This window comes from Chaetodon auriga, chromosome 7 (genome assembly GCF_051107435.1).
Source record: "Chaetodon auriga isolate fChaAug3 chromosome 7, fChaAug3.hap1, whole genome shotgun sequence".
NCBI lineage: Eukaryota > Metazoa > Chordata > Actinopteri > Chaetodontiformes > Chaetodontidae > Chaetodon > Chaetodon auriga.
In genome coordinates, this window is record NC_135080.1 from 11421934 (window position 1) to 11448543 (window position 26610).

The 26610-nt window shown below is 43.8% G+C and overlaps 1 protein-coding gene across 2 annotated transcripts in view; it reads right to left on the bottom strand.

Annotated features, from left to right (window-relative positions):
- Positions 1-26610, bottom strand: part of dscaml1 (Down syndrome cell adhesion molecule like 1) — a 92365-nt gene that overhangs the window by 51196 nt on the left and 14559 nt on the right. For both annotated transcript variants that reach the window (XR_013077374.1, XM_076734446.1), the window contains exon 3: positions 23090-23236. Coding sequence is in view for 1 of the 2 variants with exons in the window: in XM_076734446.1 (XP_076590561.1) it covers positions 23090-23236 (147 nt within the window). In the remaining variant the exon portion in view is untranslated. The remainder of the gene's footprint in view (positions 1-23089; positions 23237-26610) is intronic.

Genomic DNA, 26610 nt, shown 5'->3' on the forward strand with positions numbered 1-26610 from the left:
CACGCTTAAAATATTCTAATTTTACCAGTGGATCCCATACTGGAGTCAGATTCTCTAAAAAAAAAAAAAATGACTGGGCACACAACAAACAGGAAAAAAGCCACTCGTGTGCACTTGTAAATCCTTCAATCTAAAGAGGTAATCACACAGCTGAAGGGTGAAGGAAAGGAGAGGAAGAAAAGAAACAGGGAGGGATGGAGTGAGGGAGCTGAAAACGATTGTAGAGGAGAGGAATGGGCTTTAGGCCAGAGTTTGGGTGCCATGGTTTGATGTGATGTGACTGTACGACACACAAGAACACATATATCTGCCTGGAGCAGCGTAAGAGTTAAGGACAGTGGAGTCAGATAAGTGTCAGGGTGAAACAACATCAGTGTCTCTCTCTGTCTCCATGAGTGACAGTGATACAAGGCAGTCTGCCCCTTACACATATGCACACACATAAAACACAGACACACACACACACACACACACGCTAACACAGGTGCCCAAAGGCTCTGTGCAGGAACAGCTGTTTTGCTGTGACACACAGCATACACTGCACATCACATCAGATACACAGCAGCTCCTTACCAAGAAACTCGTGGACCACAATGACACACAGATACCGTCGCTTGCTTCACCAAATGCTGACACACTCTTCTAGGCATTTTAGACTGTCAGGTTACATTTACCAGATACACACTCACACACATATCTGTGTACAGTATCGTCCTGCAGGGCTCTGAGAGGACATGCAGTAAAAGGGGTGCACCGACTGTACATACTGAAAGACAGAGATACAGCAGAGGTAGTCTTGGCCTATAAGACCATATGTACAATGAGATTTTAGAGGTTTCTCAGCTGGTGGAGACTTTGCTGCAAGTTTATTGTTTCTACCAAGGAAGCTATCTGTTTGTGGTATATATGTGGTTGTATGAAGCCAGTGTGTGGTAGTGTGGTGAATCAGTGAGCATAGCTGCTTTATGACAATATAAGCGGCTTTATATGACTTTGACTGAATGTGATGACTTACCTTGATTTATCATCTACCTAATTTATGGGCTGGTATTGTCAAAAATACACATTCACATCTGGTTATTTTTATAAATACCAAATTATCATTAACTTTCCATAAACTGTTTAACATCTCTATTTATATTACTGTTCACACATACAACATTACAGATGTTTCCTGTCCTAAGTTGGTCTGAGCTCTGATTAACGTTTCCATTTTGGATCAGGTTCCACGTAAAATGTTCTTCTCTTCTCCCTCTTGTCATTGCATTTTACTGGATTCAGATTTGATCAAATGCTGTCAAACCTGAACCTCAAACCTAAACAGAAGTGAACGTTTCCATAGATGTATCATTAAGAGGCACACAGTGCAATGCAATTGAAGTGTTTAGAGGTGGGAAGCTGTTGAGGAATCATCCTTGTTGTTCACTAGCAGCTCATTCTGGTGGTCTATGTACACTTGACTGTCTCTATACCCTCCTTACACCAAGAGAAGGAATTAACAGCAACAAGTACTGCAAAGAGAACTGAGCATTCAACGCTGGGATAAATAAAGTTAGCTTTCTGATTTGCTCAATATCTCACAATAATTATTAGAATTCTGCTCGGGCTTACAAAAAAGAGATCTCACTAAACGGCAGGATAATACCGTTTTGCATTCCAAAAGATACAACTGTGCTCTCTCTTACTCTGAAAGTGTGGTGCACTCGCACACTCGCACACAAGCCTATATACACATCTTCGTTCAATGAGGCACATTATACAAATGTGCCATTGCAGAATCACTGCAGCATCAAGGTGATTCCTTTATACTGCAAAAGCCTTCACTCTCTGTGCTCCTTTTCTTTTCATTCCTGCCTTTGGCCCAACAGTCTAATCTTCTTCTTTTAGGAAAATTTAACACAGTGAAATCACCCTTTAGATTTGTAGGTGATGCTTTTACTCAGAATGACTTAGAGTGAGTACAACAGCTGAATAAGCTTCAATACCTGGTTCAGCGTGATGAAAAGCAGCTTCAATAATACCCCTGCGATCACAGAGCAATCAGAGAAAATGCTATGGAAATATGTAGGACATAGATGAAGAGATAAGTGATAGGTGTGAAGGTGATGTGAAGTAGATCATATGATAATTTTGTTGTCAGGTGCATGCTGGGTAACTCAGCTGTTTGAATCCAATGGGGTGCTGCAGGATCGCCAACATAGGTGAGATCTTGACATTGACATCGGTGCACATGAAGAACAGTTCATTCATGTCAGCAAAGAATCAAGGTAGGCATCCAGCAGTCCACACAGTCAGAGGGATCCACGAGGCCAACGGCAGCATGTTCAAGCAAACACGTTTATACTTTCTAGTGTCTCAAGTATATATAAATTATTATTTATTGCAACGGTAAGACCCCACTGAGGATAAAGTCCTCTCCCGAAACAGAGTTTGTCTCAGTTGTACGTTAAGGATTAGCTGTCATTTCCGTGCACGTGTGTGTGCGCAGTCTAGGAAGTAATTGTTACAATACAATGGTAAAATTAAGGCATAAGAGCTGCCGGGAAGGGAGGATGAGGATATCATTGGCCGCAGACAATTGTGTAGATGGTGTGTTGTTCTTGTGTGGTACATGTAAAGCTGATATATTGAACTGAAATATTAAAGCTATGGACATGTGAATATTCCATCTCTAATATAGAGACAATATCAATATCACATTACTGTGGTTGCTGCTGGTGACAGTCAGCATGGTTGGCTATGACCATGGTGGAATGACTGCTCAGTCCTGTGTTGTTTCCATTAACGTATAACTACGATATCTAAAGTTTCCAGAAGTTTTAAAGCATTGACTTATTTTCTTGCATTTCAGCAGACCTGACACTGCTAAGCTAATCTTACCAGTCAACATACTGTATTCATTAATGACATGTTTGTTTTTTTTTTACTCTGTAATAAGTAATAAATATCCAAAAGTTTCCCCAAAGCTGAACCTGCTGTAATCTCCTGTCTTTTCTGCTTCTTCTTTGTTCTCTCCTGTTGCTCAGGTAAACCCACGCTACTCTCTGACAAAGCCACAGGTAGACTCTGAAAGACTGGAGGAGATTCTGAGTGCTTTTCGATGTTTCCCCTCTCTGCCTCTTCTCTATCAGATGGGGGGGGGATAGAGGTGATGGAAGAATTGCAAGAAGGAACAACAGAGGGAAAAGACAAAGAACGTAAGCCCCCACAGCAGCACTTAAAGTAAGTCTGCATTATTGATGAGGAGACAAAGCGAAACATTTATTTATCATCGAGGATGTGTAGAAGCTAAGCTGATCCCTGCAGAGCTGAGAGAGAGAGAGAGAGAGAGAGAGAGAGAGAGAGAGAGAGAGACATTAAGAGGCCATGTTGAAAGAGAGATGTCTAAGGAGGGTTGCGTGTGCGTTGTGTGTGTGGGTATACAGTGGAAGGTCAAGTCTAAGATGTGTCCTGTGTATTTTCTCCGGTCAGCTGTGGGATTTCCTCAGGGCTGGAGGATCAAGACCAGGGCAGAGAATTATTTACGAGTCCTAAACAGGCTTCCATACTACACTGTGTGCTTAACCCCTCACTACACTAACTTTGATGTTCCAGGCTCAAGACCATCCCTTGACTCTTGTCACACACACACTCTATGTCTTTGCTCTCTGTCTTGATTTGGAAATAAAAATATAAGTGAATACAAAAGGGTTTTTATTGGTTAAATTCTCTATTATATTTGTCTACTATTTAACTTGATGTCTATTCAGTCACACATCTTGTGAAGATGAGTGCCCATCACACGTTCCCAGAGCCCAAGGCGACCACTTTAAATTGCTTGTTTTTGTCAAATCAACAGTCCAGAAAACAAAGATATTTCACTGACAATGATAAAGATGAAAGCCTAAAAGTGTGTGAAGACTGACCACAAAGCGAATTTTAGAGGTAAACAAAGGCACAAGTCAGCTTGAGGAGACCCTGTTCACTCTGGGCACAGAGCGCAAACTGAGGTAAAAGCAAGTCAAGCCAAAGTTTATGATAGCCCAATATCACAAAGCGTGAAATAAAGCACTACAAATGGAATATTTAACACATACAATACATACACATAAACAAAAACACATTTACATACAGAAAAGTGTAATGCACAGTGCATCTACATAACCACAACATGGTTTAGTAATAGTAAAGATGTATTTTGAGTTTACTTTTGATGAAGCCAACTGAGCTAGCCCTTCAAACGTGGGTAGGAAGACAAAAAAGAAGAAGAGGGCCTTGGTAAGACGAGGCCCTGCCACCTACTGATGTTTTATTTATTTTTGGAATAGTCATGAGGGTATTTCGAGACTGTGGAGCCCAAACAGGTAAGTATATGAGGAGTGTCTAGAGTTGATAAGTTGGATGGTGCACGTCCATGTGAAAAGGACATTTTTCCATTTGTGTTTAAGAGTCGCACTTATCCCAAAGCCCTTTGCGTCCACTTCATGAACGTAACAAGGCCAAAAGGGAAGAGAAGAGAAACTGGGGGAAAGAAAGGAGCTGCTGGGAAGCGTCTCATTCGCAGCCACACACCCCACACACGATGAGTGAGCAGATCGCTAGCTAGCTACAGCTAATGTCTGAACAGTCAATACATTGTCTTTGGGGGGAAAATAAACATGGACTGTAAAATCACTTCAGCTCAAGTCAAATAACACGATGCAAAATGAAATTCATTTAAATCAAAGAAATAGGTCAGGTGTTTAGTCTGCTTACAATAAATAATGTAACTGTGTGATATACGTCCCCAGAATACGAGTACAGATACGTTAACGTGCCCTTTCAGAGAGGCTGGCCTCTGCACAAACAAAAGGGATTTCAAACATGTGCAGCAGGTAACACGAACTGATGATGAACGAACTAAGTTTGCGTTGCTTGTAGTTAAGACAACTCTAACATGGACACTCGTTACTATAGCGATTTGGCTTTTTATTAGCAGATCAAATTGTCACCTGTCGCCACCACCGGGGACACTTCACTGCATGTCAGATTAGGCATAATGTTTGGTTTAAATAATGCACATTGTTCAGCTGTGACTGATGGGTTTGCAGGGAACTGACGTGTGAAAGTGGCTGAGCGTGAATGTATGAATAGTGCAATTTTATGGACATGGCTATACATTGTGTGTGTGTGTGTTTGTGTGTGTTTGTGTGTAGGGGAGGCCGTTAGGGGATAAGCACTCAATAACAGCTGACACTGAGCTGCCCTCTGCTCTCGCTCACACAAAGGACTATGATTATATTACTGTTTGACTGCCTGTCCCCACCCCACCACCCTCACCCCCACCCCACTCCATCCCCTCATCGCACCCTATACTGCCAAGCCCTCTGTGCACTCAATGGCTAAGATAATTACCACTATTGTGTGTCACACACATACACACAATCCCATGCAAAGTGTGCCACGTGCTTGCCAGCTCCCCCATCTGTCCCCTACTCTCTCCCCCTTTTTCTCTCTCTGTTGCCTCTCTCCATTTTTCTCTGTTTTTGTTTCTGCACCCTTTGACATTCGCTATTTGGCAGGAAAGGGGAAATCTACTACAGAGGGGGGGAAAGATTGCTGGAATAAAGACATGTAATTTTTACTACTTACATTGATTCAGTGTTGTACAGTAGGCGGTTGATCCTTTTTTCAGTGATGAAACATTTGGATACGTTTGTTGTCAGCCGGTCATCCTGCTCAGTGGTGTGAAATTTGCAATAGAATGAGCCATCAATAGTGTGATGGACTTATTACTGAATATCAATATTCTTTCCAATACCTGATCGTCTACATGACTCTACTAATTCGATTCCTCCTCTCCCCTCCTCTTTGCATCCTTTAACCTTTCCATTTAGCCAAGAAGGAAAGAAAAAAAAATTCAGATTGAGAGCATTGTGGGGAAAATGGCGTGTGCGACCGTATGCCGCTGTCCCCTTTCTTTCATTTGTCCTTCCTTCCTCTCCTCCTCCAGTTAAACTTTAATGTGTTTTCCCGCTCAAGTACTCAGGGAAACTCCTTAGAAATGGCTTTGGTTGCAGAAACACCAGAGTGGTTGTAGTGTGGCTTCTCTCTGTGTGTGGCAGCATTGTAAGAGAAGGAGATTTAAGTGGTTAGTGGTGGTGTGTGTGTGTGTGTGTGTGTGTGTGTGTGTGTCAGGGGGTGGGTTGGGGTTGGGGGGTCAGAATATGATGTTGGAGTGGTGTTTACACGAGCGTGCCAAGCCGCAGACAAATGCAGCCGTTAATACCGAGAACCCTTTCAACCATTTCTCCATTTGCCTTTTCTCATCCTTCCATCCGGTCTCCTCTACCTGCAGGAACAAACCAATACCTGGAAAACACACACTCTCTCTCCCTCCCTGTGTGTGTGTGTGTGTGTGTTGAAGGTTGAGGTGACCACCTTGAGAGTGTGTAATTGTTTAATAGCCTGAGAGCTCCCATGTCTACCCCAGAGGCCTTTGCTCGCTGAAGATCGATCAAATACTCTGGCTGCCGGTGACAACTTCCGAGACACACACAGGCGGAGGGGCTAACAGTGAGTGCTGGTGGAGAGATGGACGGAGACAGTTAAAGAAAAAGAAAAAGAGGGAGTGAGTGGAAAGAGGAGTACCTCCCTTAGCGGCTGCCATGTGGCTTTAGCCATCTGTTGGCAGAGTCTAAATTAATTAGCTCCACTCATTACTAGTTTGCAAGAGGCCTGCAGTCTAAACCAGACACCAGCTCTCCAACTTCCCTTTCTTACAACCTCCTCTTCTTCAGAGATGGGCAGCATTTCAATTTAACGTATTCAAAATGTGCATTTACTTTTGACTATTTTGTCATTTGTGTTTTGCTGGGCAGGTAATTTGCGACAAAATACTTTAAGAATTTGTATTTGTGTGTTTGACATACTTAAAATCTATTTATTCAATGCTGCAGTGTTACGGGGTACACATTAGCTGTACTCTACCTGTACTGTATCATACTCTGTTGTAATGGTACTGTTTTGTGTCTCCTGCGCTGGTTGCATGTGAAGTTGGAGATCTTAGAAATGTATCGCTCTTGAAAAAAGCATCTGCTAAACGTCCAGTCTTATTGTCATCTGACAGAACATGTGCGTCACCGCGGCTTAACCGTTCACTCAGGCAGTCAGTGGTTGCTTTGACTGACAGAAACCCCCTCAGCATGCACCCCTGAATTCGCAGCCTTCTGCTTCCAAGATATGTCCTGATTGGCCACTTTAAATCTCTGGGAAAATTAGCGGAGCTGATCTTTTCAATGTAGCAGTGTTAAGGTCAGACCCATATTGACGCTACTAAATGTCTAAAATGTGGTAATATCAGTTTGTATGAAACATATTTTTGTATTTTCATATTACTTTTAATTCTCTCATGACTAAAAATCTTCCTTGCTTATATTTAGACCCTGAAAGCTCACAGTTTTTACTGTTTTAAGTTATCTACTGTGAAACTGATGCAAATAAGCAAGTTAAAGCCATTTACACAAAAGCATAAAAAAAAAAACTTTACCTGGGGGCCACTGGCCAGATTGTTTGTTCTTAAGGTGTCTTCAAGTTGAATTTTAGAGGCAGCAGTAATGCATACAAAGTCAAATGTAAGTCACTAGTGGGCGTGAGGAGATGCGAATTTGCCTGGCTGGCATGAACTGCGGTGAGGACGCATCTGCTGGGGTTGAAAAAGTTTTCAGCTTGAGAAAAATTCTCGCTTGTCCTGAGGCACCATGAATTTCTTTCATAAATGTACAGAAATCGGCAGCGTGGGGGGGGGGGGGGTCACAGAAAGAAGTGTAGTTCCTGGTGAGTTCTGAGATCAGTCAAAGAGGTGTTTGTGTTGACAAGATAAACAGTAAGGTACATCTTAAATGTTACATTGGAAATAAACGTCCAGTTTTTATAATCTAATTTTACCGTCTTGACTGAAATTTTAATGATTTTTCTTAAGTGAAAGATGTTTGTAAAGAAACAATTCATGGGACGGATGTAGACATAAACTCTAAACATATTGTCTCATGAACATGGCAGCTTTGAGACCCTTAAAACCCCCCTGCGTTTACTGCAATGATCTGTAGTAATATTAAATCTAAAAGGTTTAAAGTCAAATCTTTCATTCAGACAGAAGCAAACCCACAACCAGAAAATCTCAGTGTTGACACTAAACGGAAGACATGCTCATGTTATCCCTCCAGACACAGCTTTCCTCACCCTCCCCTCGCTCCCTCCTTCTCCTTTTCTCTCTCTCTCTCTGCCCTCTTATCCCACTTTTCCCTCTCATCCTTGGGGAGTCCTCTGTGCCACCGCAGAGACGACAGATGGGGCCCAACATCGTCCAGAGGAGGAGAGAGGGGGAGTGAGAGAGAATAGAGGGAGGCAGCATTCATTATTTACATCACTTGGTATTGGAATATTAATGCTAAAAGCAATCGGGCAACCCTTCATTAAATTAACTGGAGATGTAGGGAAAGAGAGGAGAGGGTGAGATGGAAGGATGGGGAGTGAGGGGAGCAGAGACAGTGGGAGAGGAGAGAGAGAGGAGCACACTCTGTTAAATGGGCCCTAAAATTAGTGAAGCAAAAACACCTCCATTAAGAAAGCCTGCATCTCTCTCCTCCCTCCCTTCCTCCACTCTAACTCCTCTCTCCCCTTTTCTGCTCTCTCCCTTCTGTTAAACACCTCTTTCTCTCTCATACGCACAAAAAAAAAAATCACTGCTTTGCCCACAAGTGCCTGCTCCGAACCTCTTTGAGAAATATGCATTTCTGTGCTGTCCCTCTTAAGTGCCTGTTCAAAATTTAAACACGCTTATGGTGGCAGAATGTGTCTTTGGTCCCCATGTGCATCTCTCTGGAGAGTACTCCTCTGTCTTTCACTCTCTCCATCACTCCCTCCCCGGCAACTGCTCTTTCTTCTTCATGCTGTATCTCTCTCCCAATCACTCCATCTTGCCCTTCTTCTTCCTATCTGTCTTCCTCTCTCGCTCTCAATCCATCCCTCTCTCATGTTCTACCCCGATATTATTGTCACACATACAAATGTGTACACACTGGATATGCAAGCCCGCATGAGCAAGCACACAAGCGCATATGCACGCAGACACACCGTGCATATGCATATATACATGTGCAAACTCAGTATAAGGACAGACACACACACACACACACACACACACACACACACACACACACACTCAGACACTGACAGTGGCAGAATGGTTCTCTCCTGCACAGCAACACATTGCGTATATGCAGAGCCACTCTCCCTATTAGTGGAACGCTGCTACGCGCTGTTGACTTCTGGAGAGGAAAACATACAGTCATGTCCACTGGTTATCAACTGATGCCACAATTACCCACCCCTCCACCTGCCACCCGGCCCCTCACAGAGTGTGTGCACGGTGTGTGTAATAGAGAGGTGACTTCCTTCTATGAAACTATAATGATCACAATGACACCCGAGGAATTCGTGTAATTGAAAAATTGGGTCACTTCCTATTGGTGGAGGAAGATCAAAAATGGAAACTGAGGCTTCCAGATCCAAATGAGGTCCCAGCGACTCTTGTGAGGTCTTAAATAGACAGAACTAAAAGCTCGGGACTTGTTCCTTGAAAAGATTCTGGTACAGACCGATACTCTCATTCATCTACTAAATATCATGACGTACCAACAGTTCACCACCATTACAGTTCATCCACATCTATCCATTCAAGCATCAGTTCTCTGCAGCCACTTATTCCTGTTCAGGATGAAGACAGACTGTGGGGTATTGCAGCATGCGCTGAGAAAAAAGCAGGGTGTGAAAGAGTGAGCAAAGCATAAACCTCTCCGAACCTTCAGACATGTAGAAAAAAACCTGGCAGTATCAGTGAGACTTAATAGTGATGCACAGACTAAAAGAATGCATGAAAAAGAAGGAGCATCAAAAAGCTTCAACTGCTGGAACACGATCCTCTGACAGTCTGCTTCAAACAGTTCAGAAGCACAACCTGGCTGGCTGGACAAACCAGTCCAGGGACATGAAAGACCCCCCCCCACCACCACCAAGAGGTTACTACAATCCAAAACAATTTAAAAGCTGCATTTTGAGAGCAAAGAGGCGCACTGAGCTCTGCACAGATCCATTCAGAAACAGCAAAACAGTCGCAGGAGTGATGCAGCTAGAAGAAATCGCTGCTTTGCTGGAACGTACAAGAGAAGACAATGAAGAAGAAGAAGAAGAAGTAAAAGACGACAATGGAGAATTTGTGTGCAAACAGCTGCTTGCTCAAACATTTAGCAGACGCAGAGCAACATGAACATCCCATTTTAGAGTTTTCGACCAAGGAACACAAATGCAATATTCATCCGACCCTTCAGTTTTGTCCACCAACACCTGGAAAAACAGACAAGTCCACTGTTTTTTATGCTCAACTTTCTACATCAGCCGCTTGTGTACTTTGGCTCTCTGCTGGTTTGACAAGCAACACACCCTCAGGTAACATACAGAGCAAATAGTTTGTCCAAGCTTATTGCCAAATGTTTGAAGTATCACACAGTAACCCCCCCATAACACAGATGATACACTTCCTCAGTTTCAATCTTAACTTGATCCTCTTGAGCTTGTGGGCACTGCTTTTGTGCCACTATTGACTGTAAAGTCCAGAGTGATTGGTTACTTGTTGGTTTACTGGTTAGGAGCACTGCTCTGTGACAGTTCACTCACTGGCTTGTCTGAAGGCAGTGGCATATTCAGTACACTCAGGATTTCATTCTGAGGAGTCACACAGCAGTTCAGTGCGTCACCAATGATGTGAACTGAAAATAAGCTTAATTAACTGTCTTTAAAAGCATGACGGAGAGGCTTCGGCTCGAGGCAGTGGGAACTAAAAGTTCTATGATAGTTTATGCTGTTTCCATGGCAACAGATGCTGATGCTGGGATATCAAACTTCAAAGCAGCAGTGATCATGTTTTTGGTTACAGATCAGCTTGGATTCTGTCTGGAAATTGCAAATGTTACGGATGGTATATAATACACACCACCACCAGTCTGAACAATGGAGGGACTGTAAGCGGACAAATAGCAAGACAGACAGATTATATTAAAACAAAAGAGTTTTAACATCGATGCAGCGTGTGTGTAAGTCTTAACTGGCACCACTGAAGGCATGCTGTTTACTGGACAGCAATTTATTTACATGCATGGTTAAGCTCAATAATAACGGTCTCTCATTCACAATGAAATTTCATCCTGCGCTCTTCGCCCAATAATGACCCTGACTGAACATACTGTGTGCCCCCGAGTGCCACCTCAGCCCTCTAAGATGCTGCCAAACGAGTCCAAAGTCAGATAACTTAATAAGACGGACAGATGTGGGAAAGGAGTCAGTTGATCAGACGCAAGTGAGGAACACAGACATCACTGAATCCACCAGATGTATGTCCTTCCTGTTCCATAATGTCACATGTGGATGTATAATCTATATACTGTAATCTGTCACAGCATTAAGCAGCAATGCAAACCTACAATAAAACCCTCTGAAGGTCATTTATCCTCATCTGTCCTCACTCAAACAGCCCCACCTGGATGAAATATTAGCTCATTACTGTATGACACTCTGCTATAGCCCTGTGTTTGTCTGAAGATGTCAGAAAGTAAGAAAGTAAGAGAAAGGACTGGAGGTAGCAGCGGAGCGATGGAATAAATACCCGTCTGTTTTCCCCTCAACAGAAATAAACAAGGCGTTCACTTGTCAGCCTGCAAGAGAACGGCACACTGTTTATGCAGAGGAAAAGAGAGAGAGACACACACACACACACACACACAGATGCACACACACAAATGGCAAATCTGGAGATGGGTGCTGTTGGCAAGTGAGGGTGCTTAAAGAGGGACACAAGGAAAAAGAAATGTGTGTGTGTGTGTGTGTGTGTGTGTGTGTGTGTGTGTGTGTGTGTGTGTGTGTGTGTGCGTGTGTATTCTTGACACTGTCAGAAGCACATGATATGCAGCCCTTCCTCTGAATGGCCGTGGGCCTAAATTATAGTACGTACAACAACTCGCAAGCATTATGAATGTCACATCTACTGCTTTGATCTCCGACATTACAAGAAAATGCATCATAAAATGTTGAGAACTCAAGGCCACGGCTCAGATACTTTTCTTGCGGCTATGTGAGAAAATGAGTAGTGACGTGTGTGTGATTTTTGGAGGGCGGCTGATTACACCTGGAAACCTAACTTGGTTTAAAAACGCTGGTGCTCCTCCTCGGGGATGGTGGTGGAGCTCTGTGTTTCCCAGGACAAAGAAAAATAAGTTTGGAGGGCGAAAGAGCGCCTGGACTAATCCGTTTAGTGCCAACAGTTTGTGTTTTCTTCCCATTCCTCCTATTTTACAGCCTCCGCTGTTGTATTTGGGGTGTTTAAGTGTGCAAGCGACTGTGGCTATTACAATACATTTTATTTTGCAGAGAGGCTGCATCTGACATGCATTGTATTTTCAACTTGGCAGCAGAGACGCAGTCAACAAGGATGAATGAGCTGTAGTGCGAGCACTCAACTGTCAATCTGTGCTCAAACACAAGAGCTTTGTCCACGAGAGCGGGTGGGGGGAGTGTGTGTGTGTGTGTGTGCGTGTGTGTGTGTGTGTCACGCCGACTCCAGAGAGAATGTATCAAGGCTAGAATGACTTTCAACTGAAATGTATATGAGATTCAAATTACATTCGTTTTTTCCTCTATACTCTCCCTTCCTGCACTCCTCTCCCCCTTCCTTTGTCTTCTGGGAGCCTTAGTCAGCTAAGCTCAGATGTAAAAAGATTTTCCTCTCTCTCTCTCTCTCTCACACACACACACACACACAAAAAAACACACAAACACATATTCTTCGTCAAAGGGCAGTTGGATGTAGGTATGAATACTGGTGAAATCCTATGTCAAGGAAGTATTTGGGAAACACGCTTATTCGCTTTCTCTTCAAGTTAAATACATTAATTCTGGAGCTATACCCAGCAGCCGGTTAGCATAGCTTAGCATAAAGACTGGAAACAGGGGGAAAGAGCTAGCCTGGCTATTTCCAATAGCAACAAAATCTGTCGACCCTTAACTCTGAGCTTATTAATCAACACATTATATTTAGTTTTTTAAATCTGTAATAAACTGAAGTGTAAAAACAACAAGTTTTGGATTTACAGGGGTTATCTGCCAGACTATTTCTTGCCAAGGAAGCTACTGGAAGTCAGTTCTACCATCAACTCTGTTTAGGCTGAAGCCTGATACAGCTCAATGCCCTGTGCCATAGACCTCCATAGTTGTCCAAAAACTATTAATAACACGTCAGTGACTCACACCATTGACCTGGACAACATGTTCCATCATTACCATGAACATTGGCACTGTAGTTTATTTTGAGTCAATCCCACATACACCGTCCCGCTGCTGCTCAATACCGCACCAGAACTGCTGCTATAACAAGCCAATCTGCCAGCGAACCTTGTTTTAAAAAGAAAACGTCACTCTTTACCACTCTTAAGGTTGGGATGCAAACATGATAACGAGCAAATTATAAGACAATTATATTGTAATTCAGCTGTAATTTCTACATGTGGCAATGAGCGCTATTAATGCAACATGCCACAATTGTAAAGCACAGGAAGTGAGTAAGGAGTGAGCCATTAGGTCGACTCAGAAGGCGATGAGAAAAGGAGCTAAAAAACATGGAGGATTCCTCACAAGACATGTTTGAAACTCACATCACCATTTTCAAACAATGTCTCCAGCGAGACAGAGTGAGAGGAACAGAAAACTTGCATTGCCCTGGGCATTGTAAAACAATGGCTATGCACATGAGCAAAACAGCCCCCCCCCCCCCCACACACACACACAAAAAAAACCACAGACTGCACTTTCAAAATACCAAGAGCTAAGGTACAGAAAGTGAGAGCGGCGCAGAGAAAATAAGTAGGTGAGGGAAGAATAGGAAGAGGGCAGGCACGCTGAAAATAGCAGAAAGGGAAGGAAAATAATGATGCAAAACAAGAGGCGGTCAGGTGGGCCTGATAAGCGCTTGAGAGGAATAAATGTCAAGTCAAGCAGTAAGAGAACCCTAGGAGGCAGAGGTAAGAGAGAAAGTGAGAAAGAGAGGGCGCATTTATGATGCAAACAAACCAAATAAGGGAACATGGAGAACAAATCTGAAACAGTCGACAGCAGATCAGAGCTACTTGCATCATTTTGTCGCAGTCGCTAAATAAAAACATAATGAAAACTTTTACAAACACTATTGGCAAAATAACCGTTACATGTGTTATACTCTGCTAACTTCCACGAGCTATTGATGTGTGTGTGTATATATATGTGTGTATGTGTGTGTGTGTGTGTGTATGTGTCTGTGTGAATGGGGGGGGGGGGTGGCCATGTATGTGCTGACATGCCGGCATATGCCTTGTGGGAGTCCTCAGGGCATCCCATACATCCCAGAGAGCCCATTGATTAGCTATTAATAAAGCATAGAGAGGCCGTTGCTCACAGGGGAGGTCAGTGAGGGCTCACTCACACTCTCTCTCACACACACACACACGCACACACGCACACACGCACACACACGCACAGGCAGCTACACAGTTTAAATGAGGTTAGGTGAGGTTGGAGGTAGGAAGGATGCAGAAAAAGTAGAAGAAAAATCAGAACGTTTAAAAAAATGAAGTGTCAAAAGGGAAAGAGGAAAATTGAGTAGGACTAAGAGAAAAAAGGGAGAGCGGGTAAATTGTGCCAATCTATTTCACCTGTCTTCTGCCCACTCCCCTACTGAGTTATTCTACCTCCATCTCCCTGTCCTCCTTTCACTTTGAGGCTCTCTATCTTTCTCAGGCTGCCTCCGCCTGTGTCCATTGTGGGCTGCGTGTCAGAGCTCCGCTGGCTGTCTCCATCCTGTCTTTGATTAGCGGTGATCTATGAGGCTGATGAAAGAAATGAATGAGGGAAAGTGAGTGAAAGCAGCGGCGGTGTGAAGGAAAGAGGTAAGAGGAGCAGCTCCTACAGCTGATAGATATGACTGTGGTCAAGTCGGGACACATCCCAGCGCGTGAGAGAGAGACCGATGCGTCAGACGGGACACATTTGCATCTCTCATTCTGCTTTATTTGCTGCAGTTTTCATCGTTTTTTTTGTTCTTCAGTCCACAGTCTTCCTCCCCCCGCTCCTCCTCGGCCACCCTCCCTCACACCCTCTCTCCTTCCCTAGCATGTACATCTTCAGGTCACGGGTCATTAAGTCAGCTCCAGAGGGGATGTGTCTGAACAGGATATCTCTCATACTGCCCTGCCCCCACCACGCTGCTGAAACACAAATACGCACGAACACATGCACCAAACATGGCGGTGTAACCAAATATGCAAACGCTCGATTCGCTTTCTTTCATTTTCATATTTCTCTGTTTATGAACATACACAGTGAAATGACAGACAAGCTGTTTGGCCTGTTGGTCCAACTCAAATTCACTGTACGCAGTGCTCCATGCCAACACTTTAACATATCAAGTCTCAAGTTAAACCCAGGAACCAATGTGGGGTCACTTAAAATGTTGCGCAAAATTCCAGACGCTGATATTTGTGTAAAAATTGTTTAAAAAAACCTTTAATCTTGAGATTTTTGGGAGCTACAAGCAGGGTCATGGGCCAGAAAAGGCTGAAAAAGACCTTGCATGATGAACAGTGACAGCAGGCAATCAGAATTTACAGTATTTTTAAATATACATATAAAAAGGGTTTTTTAAAAATAATATTTTGGTATATAAATGCTGCAAATGATTCAAAAATAATGTATTTAAAGGTACCCTGTGGAGTTTTTGACCACTAGTAGCACTACGCAGCTATGTCTTGTTTGTACTGTGCACACATAAGCACATTCTGCCGTTGGTTTCATGGCATTCTGCTGATTAACAGTTGGTGGTTACGTGCAAAGAAAGGCAATGAAGTAGAAGACTGCGAGCTCGTAAACATGCATGTAAACAATGTATGATTTAAAGCTTTTTTTTTCTTTAAATTAGCTTCGAAAATGTTTTATGAAGAAAGAGACGCACTGAATGTGTTTGAGAGGCCTCCAGATACACACAATAGGATTTGGAGATTAACACTGAATGTAAATACGCTTCTTTTGCTTATAAGAAAAGTCCACAGGGCAGCATTAAGTCAATGAAGCTGCTGTTGGCAGGTTTATTGACTTAACGGTTTTCCAAATAATTCCCAACAAAGAATGAGAGAGTAGCATGCGTGCCATTTAAAGCTAAACAGTTCATTTTAGCTATAGCTACAGCCTGTATTATCAAATAAAAGGTATTAGCATATGGAGTGTTGAGTAATGCTGTGCAAGTGTATGTGGATGTTTATTTATTTATTTATTTATTTATTTTTGTCTGCATCTACTTAAACTGACCAACAGTACAACTTATCTTTAGGAAACAAATTCAAATTTTAGCTCAAGCAGATGTAACAAACACTGTCAGACTTGCTTGCAAATTCATACACATGCACACGAATGCATACATATACATATGTACACACACGCACGCCCAGACACACACACACGCCCAGACACACTTCTTCACCATGGTTGTTGTGCACTGTCAAACAACATTAGATTGCAAGGCGGTGTCAGTGGGATAATTAGAATAACACATCCACTGTATTCTTCATTATGTGTGTCATCTTCACTTACTGGCCGTGCTTCCTCACTGACACCACCCTCCTCCCCCCAACACGCCCCACCCCTGACACACACGCACTCTTACCCCAACCTACAAGTGCCGTGCTTTTTAAGGCAAAGTCATGATCCCCATTAGTGATGGCCTCAAGTATAGATCTGATTGTCTGAACCCCCATCATGTATTTTTTCCCCTAATTAGTTCCTTAGCCTGGAGGAGGAAAAGGAGGAGGAGGAGGAGGAGGAGGAGGAGGAGGAGGAGGAGGAGGAATGCAGCAGTGATACACAAAGTTGAGGCACAGCATCACTGTTTGAGGAAGAGGGTGTTGGCGAGGAGATCATGGTGGGTGATGAGTAATGCTCTGACGTCGGTTCTGCATTTGGCAAAATATCTGACAGCGATTCTGTCTGCTGGCATGTACTTACACTACTATTGTAAGCATATATGCAGGAGGATACGAGACAAGGCACGTATCCATTCAGTCAGAAAGATGCAGACGCACCGCCGCGCCGCAAACACAGTGAGCAATGATCTCCCGCACAAACAAGCATACATGCAGTATGAAATTAAAAGCATGTCGGCCTGCAGGTCAGAAACAAACAGAAACGCACGGACAAATTCACATGCGTGTACTCGCGCGCACCTTGGCTGTGTGCGGTTAATGAATAACTAACTAGCAGAGAGGAAAGGGAGCCATCTTCTCTGAGTAAGGCCAAATGAATTCGCCGAAGCGCTATGCAAATGTTCCCTGGGCTAACGAGACTGCCTGCATGATTGGAGTGCCATTGAAATTCTCCTCGTGCACAGCCCTCTCTCACTTCCTACCTCCCTCCCTCCTTCAATCTCCCTCCATCTCTCCCGCCATTTCAATCTCTACCCAGAACATCCATGTTCCTGTGCATGTACAGTGTCTCTATCTATCTATCTATCTTTCTATCAATCCCTTATTTGACCGATAATCTGCACATGCATGTCTCAGTGTATCTTAAAGGCTACAAATCATCATTTCCTTGCAACACTCAAATCATGTCAAACACTCAGACACACACTGCAGCCCTATCAGTGCCTGGACAGCAGTGAATGCCCCTGTGTCTTACTCTCTCTCTCTCTGTCTGTCTGTCTCTCTCACACACACACACACACACACACACACACACAGTCCACTCAAACAGAGCGCGCTCAGAGTCGCTCTGCACCTGTTCTCTCTGTAAAACATCCAAACACGAGTGCTGAATAAATAACCCAACCTAACACGAATCACTGCCAGGTTCACTCACACACACACACAGACACACACACACACACCACAGCCCATAAACACACATCAATAAGTAAACACCACCTATTTCCCCTCCACAGCTACCCTCACCCCCCCCCCTAACACTCGGTACAAACTGCTACCATTCTGAAGACAAACACACATAGATGGGCACGATGTGTGTGATGGTTAATGGTCAGAACAGGGATGAATAAAGAAAGTCAAAAGGAGAAAGAGAGATGGAGGAGCGAGAGAAGGTAGGAGGGGTCGGGGGGGACATTAAGCACTTGTCAGATGCATCTTTAATGGTAGGACACAGTGGTTTTAAAGCCCCTGGTCCTCCTCTTCCTCCCTGGGGTGCTGGGGACAGCAAGAAAACAGCACACACACACCTCTCTTTGTCCATCTGCCCATCCTCTCATATGTCCTCATAAAGTACCTACCAGCCTCATTCCATCATCCCTCCATCCTATGCCCACTTTGCCATCTGCATAATTTAGCATGTCATGCTTTTGTGCCACTTTGTCTTTCTTTTTCTGCATATTCTGCCATTTTTTGTGCCTATCTGTTGTGTTGTTCAATATTGAGCTTTGATGGAGTGGAAGGGAAAGACGATGCTTTGTCACTTCAGCATCTTCCTAATAAGTGCCTCTAGAAAAGGAAGGGTGAGCGAGGGATAAAGTTGAGGAGAAGAGTGGATAGGCAGAGGGGTAGGGAGAGTGTAGGGCCTCTGCAGAGTGGCCACAAAATGGAGACTGGGACAGAAGCTGCAGCAGCTGTGGTGACGCTACACTTCACAGAGAGAGAGAGAGAGAGAGAGAGAGAGAGAGAGAGAGGGAGAGAGAGATGCAGTGTCTGTGACAGAGAAGGGGGATTAAACAACCTCAATCAATGAATGCAAAAACACAGACGTCACACTTTTCCACACCCTCCTCACCCTCAAAGCTCTCCCTCTCTCTGCCTCTCTCCAATCAAATCAACCAATCAAACAGTCATTGAAGCCACGGGAACTTTTGAACAACTTATGATTGCACATACATTTGTTCTTAAAATGGAAGTGTTGAAGTGAAGTGCAAGATTTATCAGCAAAGTCAGGTTGGTAAAGGCACGTGTTCCTTCGCCCAATTCATTACTGTAATATGATTCACCCCGTCTGTTTTCTGCAACATTTAACGAAGCACTCAGGTGTCTCCAGTCTGCTACTTCACCAGTAACGTGATTCACGTAAGCATGATGTTTGTGCCATATCTAATGTCACAGTGTGTGTGACCTTTTACAGCACGGTTTCAGTTTCTGCATTCATTTCAACATAAGACAGAACAAAATATACGAAACATCTCTAACTTCTATTTTTATTGTGGTGTTAGTCATGTTTTCCTTAACTCCCAAGAGGCTGAAGTGACTACAAATAGCACAGACTCATGAACAGGCCTGTTAATGGTTTCAGGGTTTTGTGAGGATTTAGCAAAAAGTAAAATTCACATTAGAGGTGCACGAAGGAAGATGGAAGATTATGCTTATGTGTATGACACATGATTTCAAGGCCAATAAGATAACTGATATTTGAGAGTTTAAAAAATCTAATAATGATATATTGGCTGATGATTACACACACAGTAAACATATAAATTTGTCAAGGTGATACCATGTTTCAGTGCCTTTAGTCTTGTTACCTATCTGCTGCAAATACACAGATAATGATATACTTATATGCAATAAGATGATATTTGCAGACACACCGGCCCCGCAAATTTATTGGTCTTGTTCTAATGCGTGCCACACATGCACACAGCGTCATCCACGAACCATGGCCCATGAAATTTACAACATATAAAACTACAGTCAGACAGGAAGAAAGAAAGAAAGAAAGAAAGAAAGAAAGAAAGAAAGAGTTACAGAGGCTGATCTTGGAGATGAAAGATTCATTCTCATGACAGTGATGACATGTATATCTCTGCTACCTGAAGTGTACATAAACATGCAGCTATGTCCTCTGTGTGTGTGTGTGTGTGTGTGTGTGTGTGTGTGTGTGTGTGTGTGTGTGTGTGTGTGTGCTGGGCCATGGTGATGCACTAATAAAAATCAGGCAGCGATGCATCCTCACACCTTCCTCATTCCGCCCGCCGGTTCGCACCCGTTACCATGGTGACCAGATAAAACTCACACTGTTTTAAGCTCCAACTGGAGGAGGAGATGGATACTAACAAAGTGACACACACACGAGCACGCACACACACACACGCACACACACACACACACACACAGAGATGAAGTTCCCTCATACACATCCGTCAACAGAGCATCCTCTTTCAGTCCCTTAACTGACAAGCAAACAAATGCTAATTTTCTAACCAACGGCAACACCAGCAAACCATCAATTAGAAGCAGAGACGTGCCAGATAGAGAGATAGCAGGAGAAGGGGAGGTATAACAGGGGAGTGAAAACCAGGATAGCCAGTCAACACGCAAAGCCTTCCTCTGTTTGACTGTCTGCCTGTCTATCTATCTGTCCCTCCCACCCCCTGACACACACACACACACACACACACACACACACACACACACACACACACACACACACACACACACACACACGCGCGCGCGCAAACACACACACTGCTCCATGAACGGGCCTCAACGCAAACAGATTTGGCTGTCAAATAGTGACACGACACCCAGGCAGGGTCGTCTCGCAGTGAGGCCAGCTGTCAGCAAACACCCTCCTGCCTCTTCATCAAAGCCCATTCAAACTCAGCTTTATTGACCAACACGGCCGTCTGTGTGACATGTGTCATCCTGTCAAGCCAATACCTTGGCATACACTGTCCCTAATAAATGGCAAACCACTAGAGCATCTCGAGTGCTATCGAAAGAGAGAAAGCTGTACATGCCACCAGGAGCTGATAGATGGAGTGGATGGATGGATGGATGGATGAGGTGTGTGGTGGAGTGGAGTGCGGCGCACACGTGCACTCTGTGTGTGAGTATGTGTGTGTGCGTCTGTGTGTTTGTGTGTGGCGATGATGCTGACACAGGCCACCAGTCTGTACCAGGGAGGGAGAGAGATGAGAGGAGGCTTCGAGCCAAAGATGGACGTAAGGAAGAAGAGGAGCACTGTGTTACTAATAAGACCTATTCATCAGCCCTGGAGAGAGAGAGAGAGAGAGAGAGAGAGAGAGAGAGAGAGAGAGATAAAACAAAAAAAAGTCAAAAACAAATTCAGAGAGAGAACTGGAGGGTGACTGCTTTCATCATCAAATAGCCTAACAAATATTTTTGGGATTAAACATTTTATCATTTTGTCTATAAAAGTCAGAAATAATAGTCTAAGATTCTAAGGTGACGTCTTTACATGTCTTGTTTTGCTCAATCAACGGTCTAAAACCCAAAAATATTCAGGTTACAATGAAATTAAATAGAGAAAAATCGGAAATCGTCACACTGGAGAAGCTGGAGGAAAGAAACGTTTGGCATTGTTGAGTGAAAAATAACTCCAATGATTAATGAGCATAGCCAATAGTTAAAATAGCCAATTATTTTTCTCTCATTTGAAAATTGATTAATGGACACATCATTTCAGCTCTAAAATGTGTGTTTCATACTTTCTTCCACTACAGAGGTGAAGAACAGAACAAGTAGAACAAATAGACAATAAAAAAGATACAAAATAAAAGGCTATGTATATTATAAACATGGTACTAAGAGTATTCTGTAACTATACTGTGTTGTTTTTTGGCCGTTTGTTTATATTATATCACAGCTTTATTATTAAAGTATATGGATGAATTGTCCTGATCAGCTTATCCACACAAACCTGCACATGTGAATATGTTTGTGTGTGTGCGTGTGTGTACGTGCTCGCACACGTGCTTGTTCATATGTGCATGTTTTACCGTCAAACTGTCTGGCCCGGTCTCACCACTCTCACACGGAGGGATCCGTGACAAGAGAGAAGGGAATCCAACAGCAGGCTTTATCGATCCAGACTGGAAACCCCCCTCAGGCCACACACGCTCACGCACACACACGCTACAGCTGTGCTGGATCAATGAGTGCTCCCGTGTGAAGGACAGAGCCATACAAAGAGGCACACAAACACATACACACACCTCTACACACACACACACACACACTATTGAGAGAGATGAAAGGGATGCTCGGTATCAGAGAGCGAGATAAGGGGCAGAGGGAGCAATACGTATCATCTGACCTAAACAGCCTCATCTGACACCCTACAATTTGCCATTGCTCCACAGAGCAAATGTTAACACTGCACAAGCCTGCGCGCGCACGCACACACACACACACACACACACACACACATATATATACACACAGACACGTAAGAGGCTCAGCTTCAGACTGATAATATTATTCCTCAGTCAAACATCAGATGATTTTAACAGAGGATCAGATGAAGCAGAGAAAACAGCTCCAGAAACAGCAGAGCCCTAGAGGTGTGGCTGCTCTCTTTTGGGTGACTGTGATGAGCAGCTAAACAGATCTATCACTCATCAAATTAGATCGCCCCCAGCCCACACACACCCTTCTGTCCTCCTCTCTCTCTCTCTCTCTCTCTCTCTCACACACACACAGCACATGTCTACTAATGTCTGATTTATCCCTGAAATGCAGCTCTTAACCACAGCAGTGTCAGCCAGTGAGTGAGAAGCCAGGCAAAGGCCATTTCATCAGACTTCTGTTTGAATGACTGGACCATTTTTTTTAAACCTCCCTCCATCTTCTCTCACTGACAAAACAGGGCATGTCAGCGACACAACTGAACCGATTAGTATCGATTAAGGGCTGTCAGCAATCACAAACATGACAATCGAGGAGAAAATCTTCATCACAATAGAATCTGAGAGAAAATCACTTTATTTTTAAACTACTGACAGAAAAGGGCATTTGTGGTTTGGGATTTATTCAGTCTAAAAATAACGGGAGAGATTTCTCATTCCTCTAAGGGCATTCTCGAGTCCATTGACATATTGGGATGACATTAGATCATTTGCTTTCCATTATTATGCACCGCCTGATCAAACACAGGGCGCATGCACTCAGCCAAATATATCTCACATGGTCAAACGGATGGAGAGAGAGGCAGATTTGGACAATGGCGCAAGGTGGCCGAGGGGCTGACTATCACTGACTGAGTTTCCTACCTGGGACGATGGAGACGGTGTCTTTCTCCCAGGACACCACGCTGACGTACTCCTGGACGGCCGAGGGGATGAGGCACTTGAACACGGCAACATTACCCCGCATGGAGCGCTGGTCGGCCACACGGACTGTGTAGGGCTCCCTGAACACTGGTGTGTGGAGAGAAGAGCTGAAGTTAGTCAATGAAGGGATGTGGGGCGGAAGTGATGGAGGTCTCAGAAAGGGAGAGTGAGGCTCAGCAAACCTTGATCTGTAGTTTTAACCAATGACAATTAACGGTCAAAGCGAATGTCACAAACAAAAAGCTTCGTTTGGAGATAAAAGTAGGGGTGAAGGTAATTATTTTGACCGATTTTTTGTCAGAGAATGCGAGAGAACAGTTAAAAATGTCCATCCAAGAGCCCAAGATTACATCCTCAAATTGTTTGTTTTATCAGATCAACAATTCAAAATGTACATATATTCAATCTATGATGATATAAAACACATAATATCCTCATATTTGCAAAGCTGGAACCTGCGAACGATTGCCATTTTGGGCCTTGAGGATACCAAACCACTAGCGGATGGCTGTACCATGCAACACTGTACTTCAGCAAATTGAATGGTAGCAGTAACACTTTAATTTCGATCGATGAGCCAGAGCCCAAGGGGACTTCTTCATGTTGTTATTTTGTCTGAACAACAGTCCATCAGTGACGAATTGTTTCAGCAATGTGTAAAAGCAGCAATTCATTCTTCTTTACTGCACACGTTGACACTGTCCAGTTGACATCCATCTGTCCTGTTTAACCCATAGTAAAAGCAGGCGCAGGTCTAGTAAACAAATTCGCCTGGTGTCCTGTTTAACCACTTTAAGCCAGTGCTTCTCTCTTTAGCCCCAGATCTGAAGTCACACCATGATCGTAAGGGGGGCTGACATGGAGCTGCGATGAAGGGGATACACAGTGAGTGGCCCTTGGCCTTTTAAAGAACAACGCCAAAGATGCTATGAGACGGCGAGGAGTGGAGGGTTGCTCACGGCCGCTGGGCCTGTCACATGCAGGCGCCAGGCGTCAAAAACACACCCCCTGCACATGGCATGCGGAGCACTAGGCTGTGAATCTGTGCCAGTGTACAGAAAGGATGGTGGTGATTAAGACGGGCTTAATGATGAAAACAGTAGCCTGTAGCTAACCAAATTATCTCTCCAGTTAACTCTGTCACATTTAGATTAGTGAGAAATATGAAATGCTGAATCAGAGCATACACTTTCATTAAATAAATTAAGTAAAGTGAAATTAAATTAATGGATTATTTTGGTGAGGAGGAGAGACAGGTACTTCAAGGGCATGCTAGCTTGACTGCATGATCACTGACCTGTGTTTTCTGAAGTGAACTGAGCTGAACTGTGCAGCCTGAGCCTCAGCTCTAATCTCACTCATACAAAACAGGCGTAGTCAGATTTTTCCTCAGCAGCTTTAACATACACAGAAATAAGACATCTGACAGGAGTCAAATGACAATAAAAAAAAAGGTTGGGGGTCTCAGAAAGGCTGATGTTGAGGAGTGTTTCTGGCATCACGATCTATCACTGCTATTCAACCAGGCTTCCCTTAGAAATGAGGACAGTAATGGCTTAACAATGTAAAACACACACACACACACACAACACAGGGAGTGGCCCCACCCTCCCGTGTGTTGGCTCTCTCCCCCAGCTCTCCAGTGATATAATTAACGCCTAGCCTGAAGGCCAGTTTCCTTGGTCATTAATAATGCTTTATGCCAGCCGCCACTGTCACTGGAACCCAGTGGAACCAAATCCGATGTCCTTGTCCAAATGGTGGGGAGTCTTTCACCTTAAAGTCTGAGGTTTAATCTCCCAAGCCTTTGTCTGATTCCGTCCGTTGGCTTTACACTGTTCTACTTTTTCATAATATCACTGAGCCCCGGACCTCTTCTCTCTCCTCTCCTGACTTGTGAAGGAGTCGACACCGAAGCGGATTAGGGACTCTTCTGTCAACGTTGTTGCAGCGTAACACGTGTGACTACGCCGAACGCAGCATATCGCCTCTCACTTTGGCCACCTGACACGCAGGCCGCTAATGTGAGCTGAAGCCTCATTTGTAAAAAAGTCAAAGCTAAAGGACAAATAATTCCAATCAAGTCTTCATTTCTATTCTTCATTTAAACAGCTCCGGCTTCTCATTGATGCCATCTACTTGCAGATCAATAACCAGGATCGACTGAGTAGCCTTGGCTGTTGTGGCCGAGCCAATCCTTTCAATCTTTTATTTACTCTCTGATTGACCCTTCTGCCCCCTGTCAATAGCAGGGAAAATCCCCAATGCCCACTGTGCCTCTCATAGAGTGTTTAAAACCGGCTTGACAGCTTGTAAATGTTTGGCGCAATGATGACAGTCATCACATGTCACTTCAGCCGAGGTTTAGATCCGGTCAAGGTCACCTCAGGTTTGTACCTCCTCTGCTTTGACCCCAGCTTATCCTGCACTCGCTAACCTCTAGGTAAGTGTTGTTCAGCCACTCCTCTCCCCCATTGAAATCAGTCAAATAAGCTGTGTATGGCAACGTGCCCTTGTACACAACCATGTAACCAGCTCCAATGAGAGGCAAGTGTTGTGATAGCATTGTCATTTAACACACGTTCCTCTTCCAAGATATGAAAGACACAGAGGGGAAAAAAAACATTACATATTCATTCTCTTAAGCCTTGTGACAGGATGCAAATGGTAGCCCAACTGATTTGTGTGTAAATTGCACTCCCCCTCATCGCATGCGCAGCAGAATCATTAGGATGTTACTGATGCCTGACTATATGCAGCCTGGTTGCCTAGGAACGAGCTAAAACATGGGTCTGGTGCACTGGGCGCACTGGGAGGCAAGTCTTGTATCACTGTCGCTTCAATAATTAACGACGGGGAAACCAAATACTGCATTTACTTATTCATAAAGCAAGCAGCAAAAACACAGAGAGGGAGAGAGATAGAGAAGGAGAAAAATAATGAAATGCAGGAGAAATGAATGGAAGCAGGTTTCATTATTGAATGGATCGGATAAGAAAACCAGTCCTTGTGTATCAGGTTCAGAGACCCTACTTACTGTATTAGTAAGGAAATGTCAGCCAGATAAAAATGACGAGGGCAGATGGAGGAAAGGGATCTAGACACCTGCTGCCTTGGCCCGGGCATACATAGGTCTGTGTGTTTAAGCGGGACAAAAGGGAGAGGAGGTGGGCTCGCCGAACAGGTGTCCTCGTTTAATTTTATTAAGTTTGTGCAAAGAAGCGCAAAGTATGAAACCGTCTAACTCAGGCAGAATATTTTTCTTGCACAAACAACTGCAATGACTAATTGCATGTGTGCAAGGTGTGCTTTAATTTATAGAGTAAACTCACACATCTGTCCTTTAGGCCCTTTAAGTGGAGAATGATTTCGATACCCTCAAGACAAGAGAGTGAAGGGGGGAAAAAAGGCAACTGCATTGAGAGGGGATGCTCAGATGTGAGAGGAGAGGGGATCCTTGA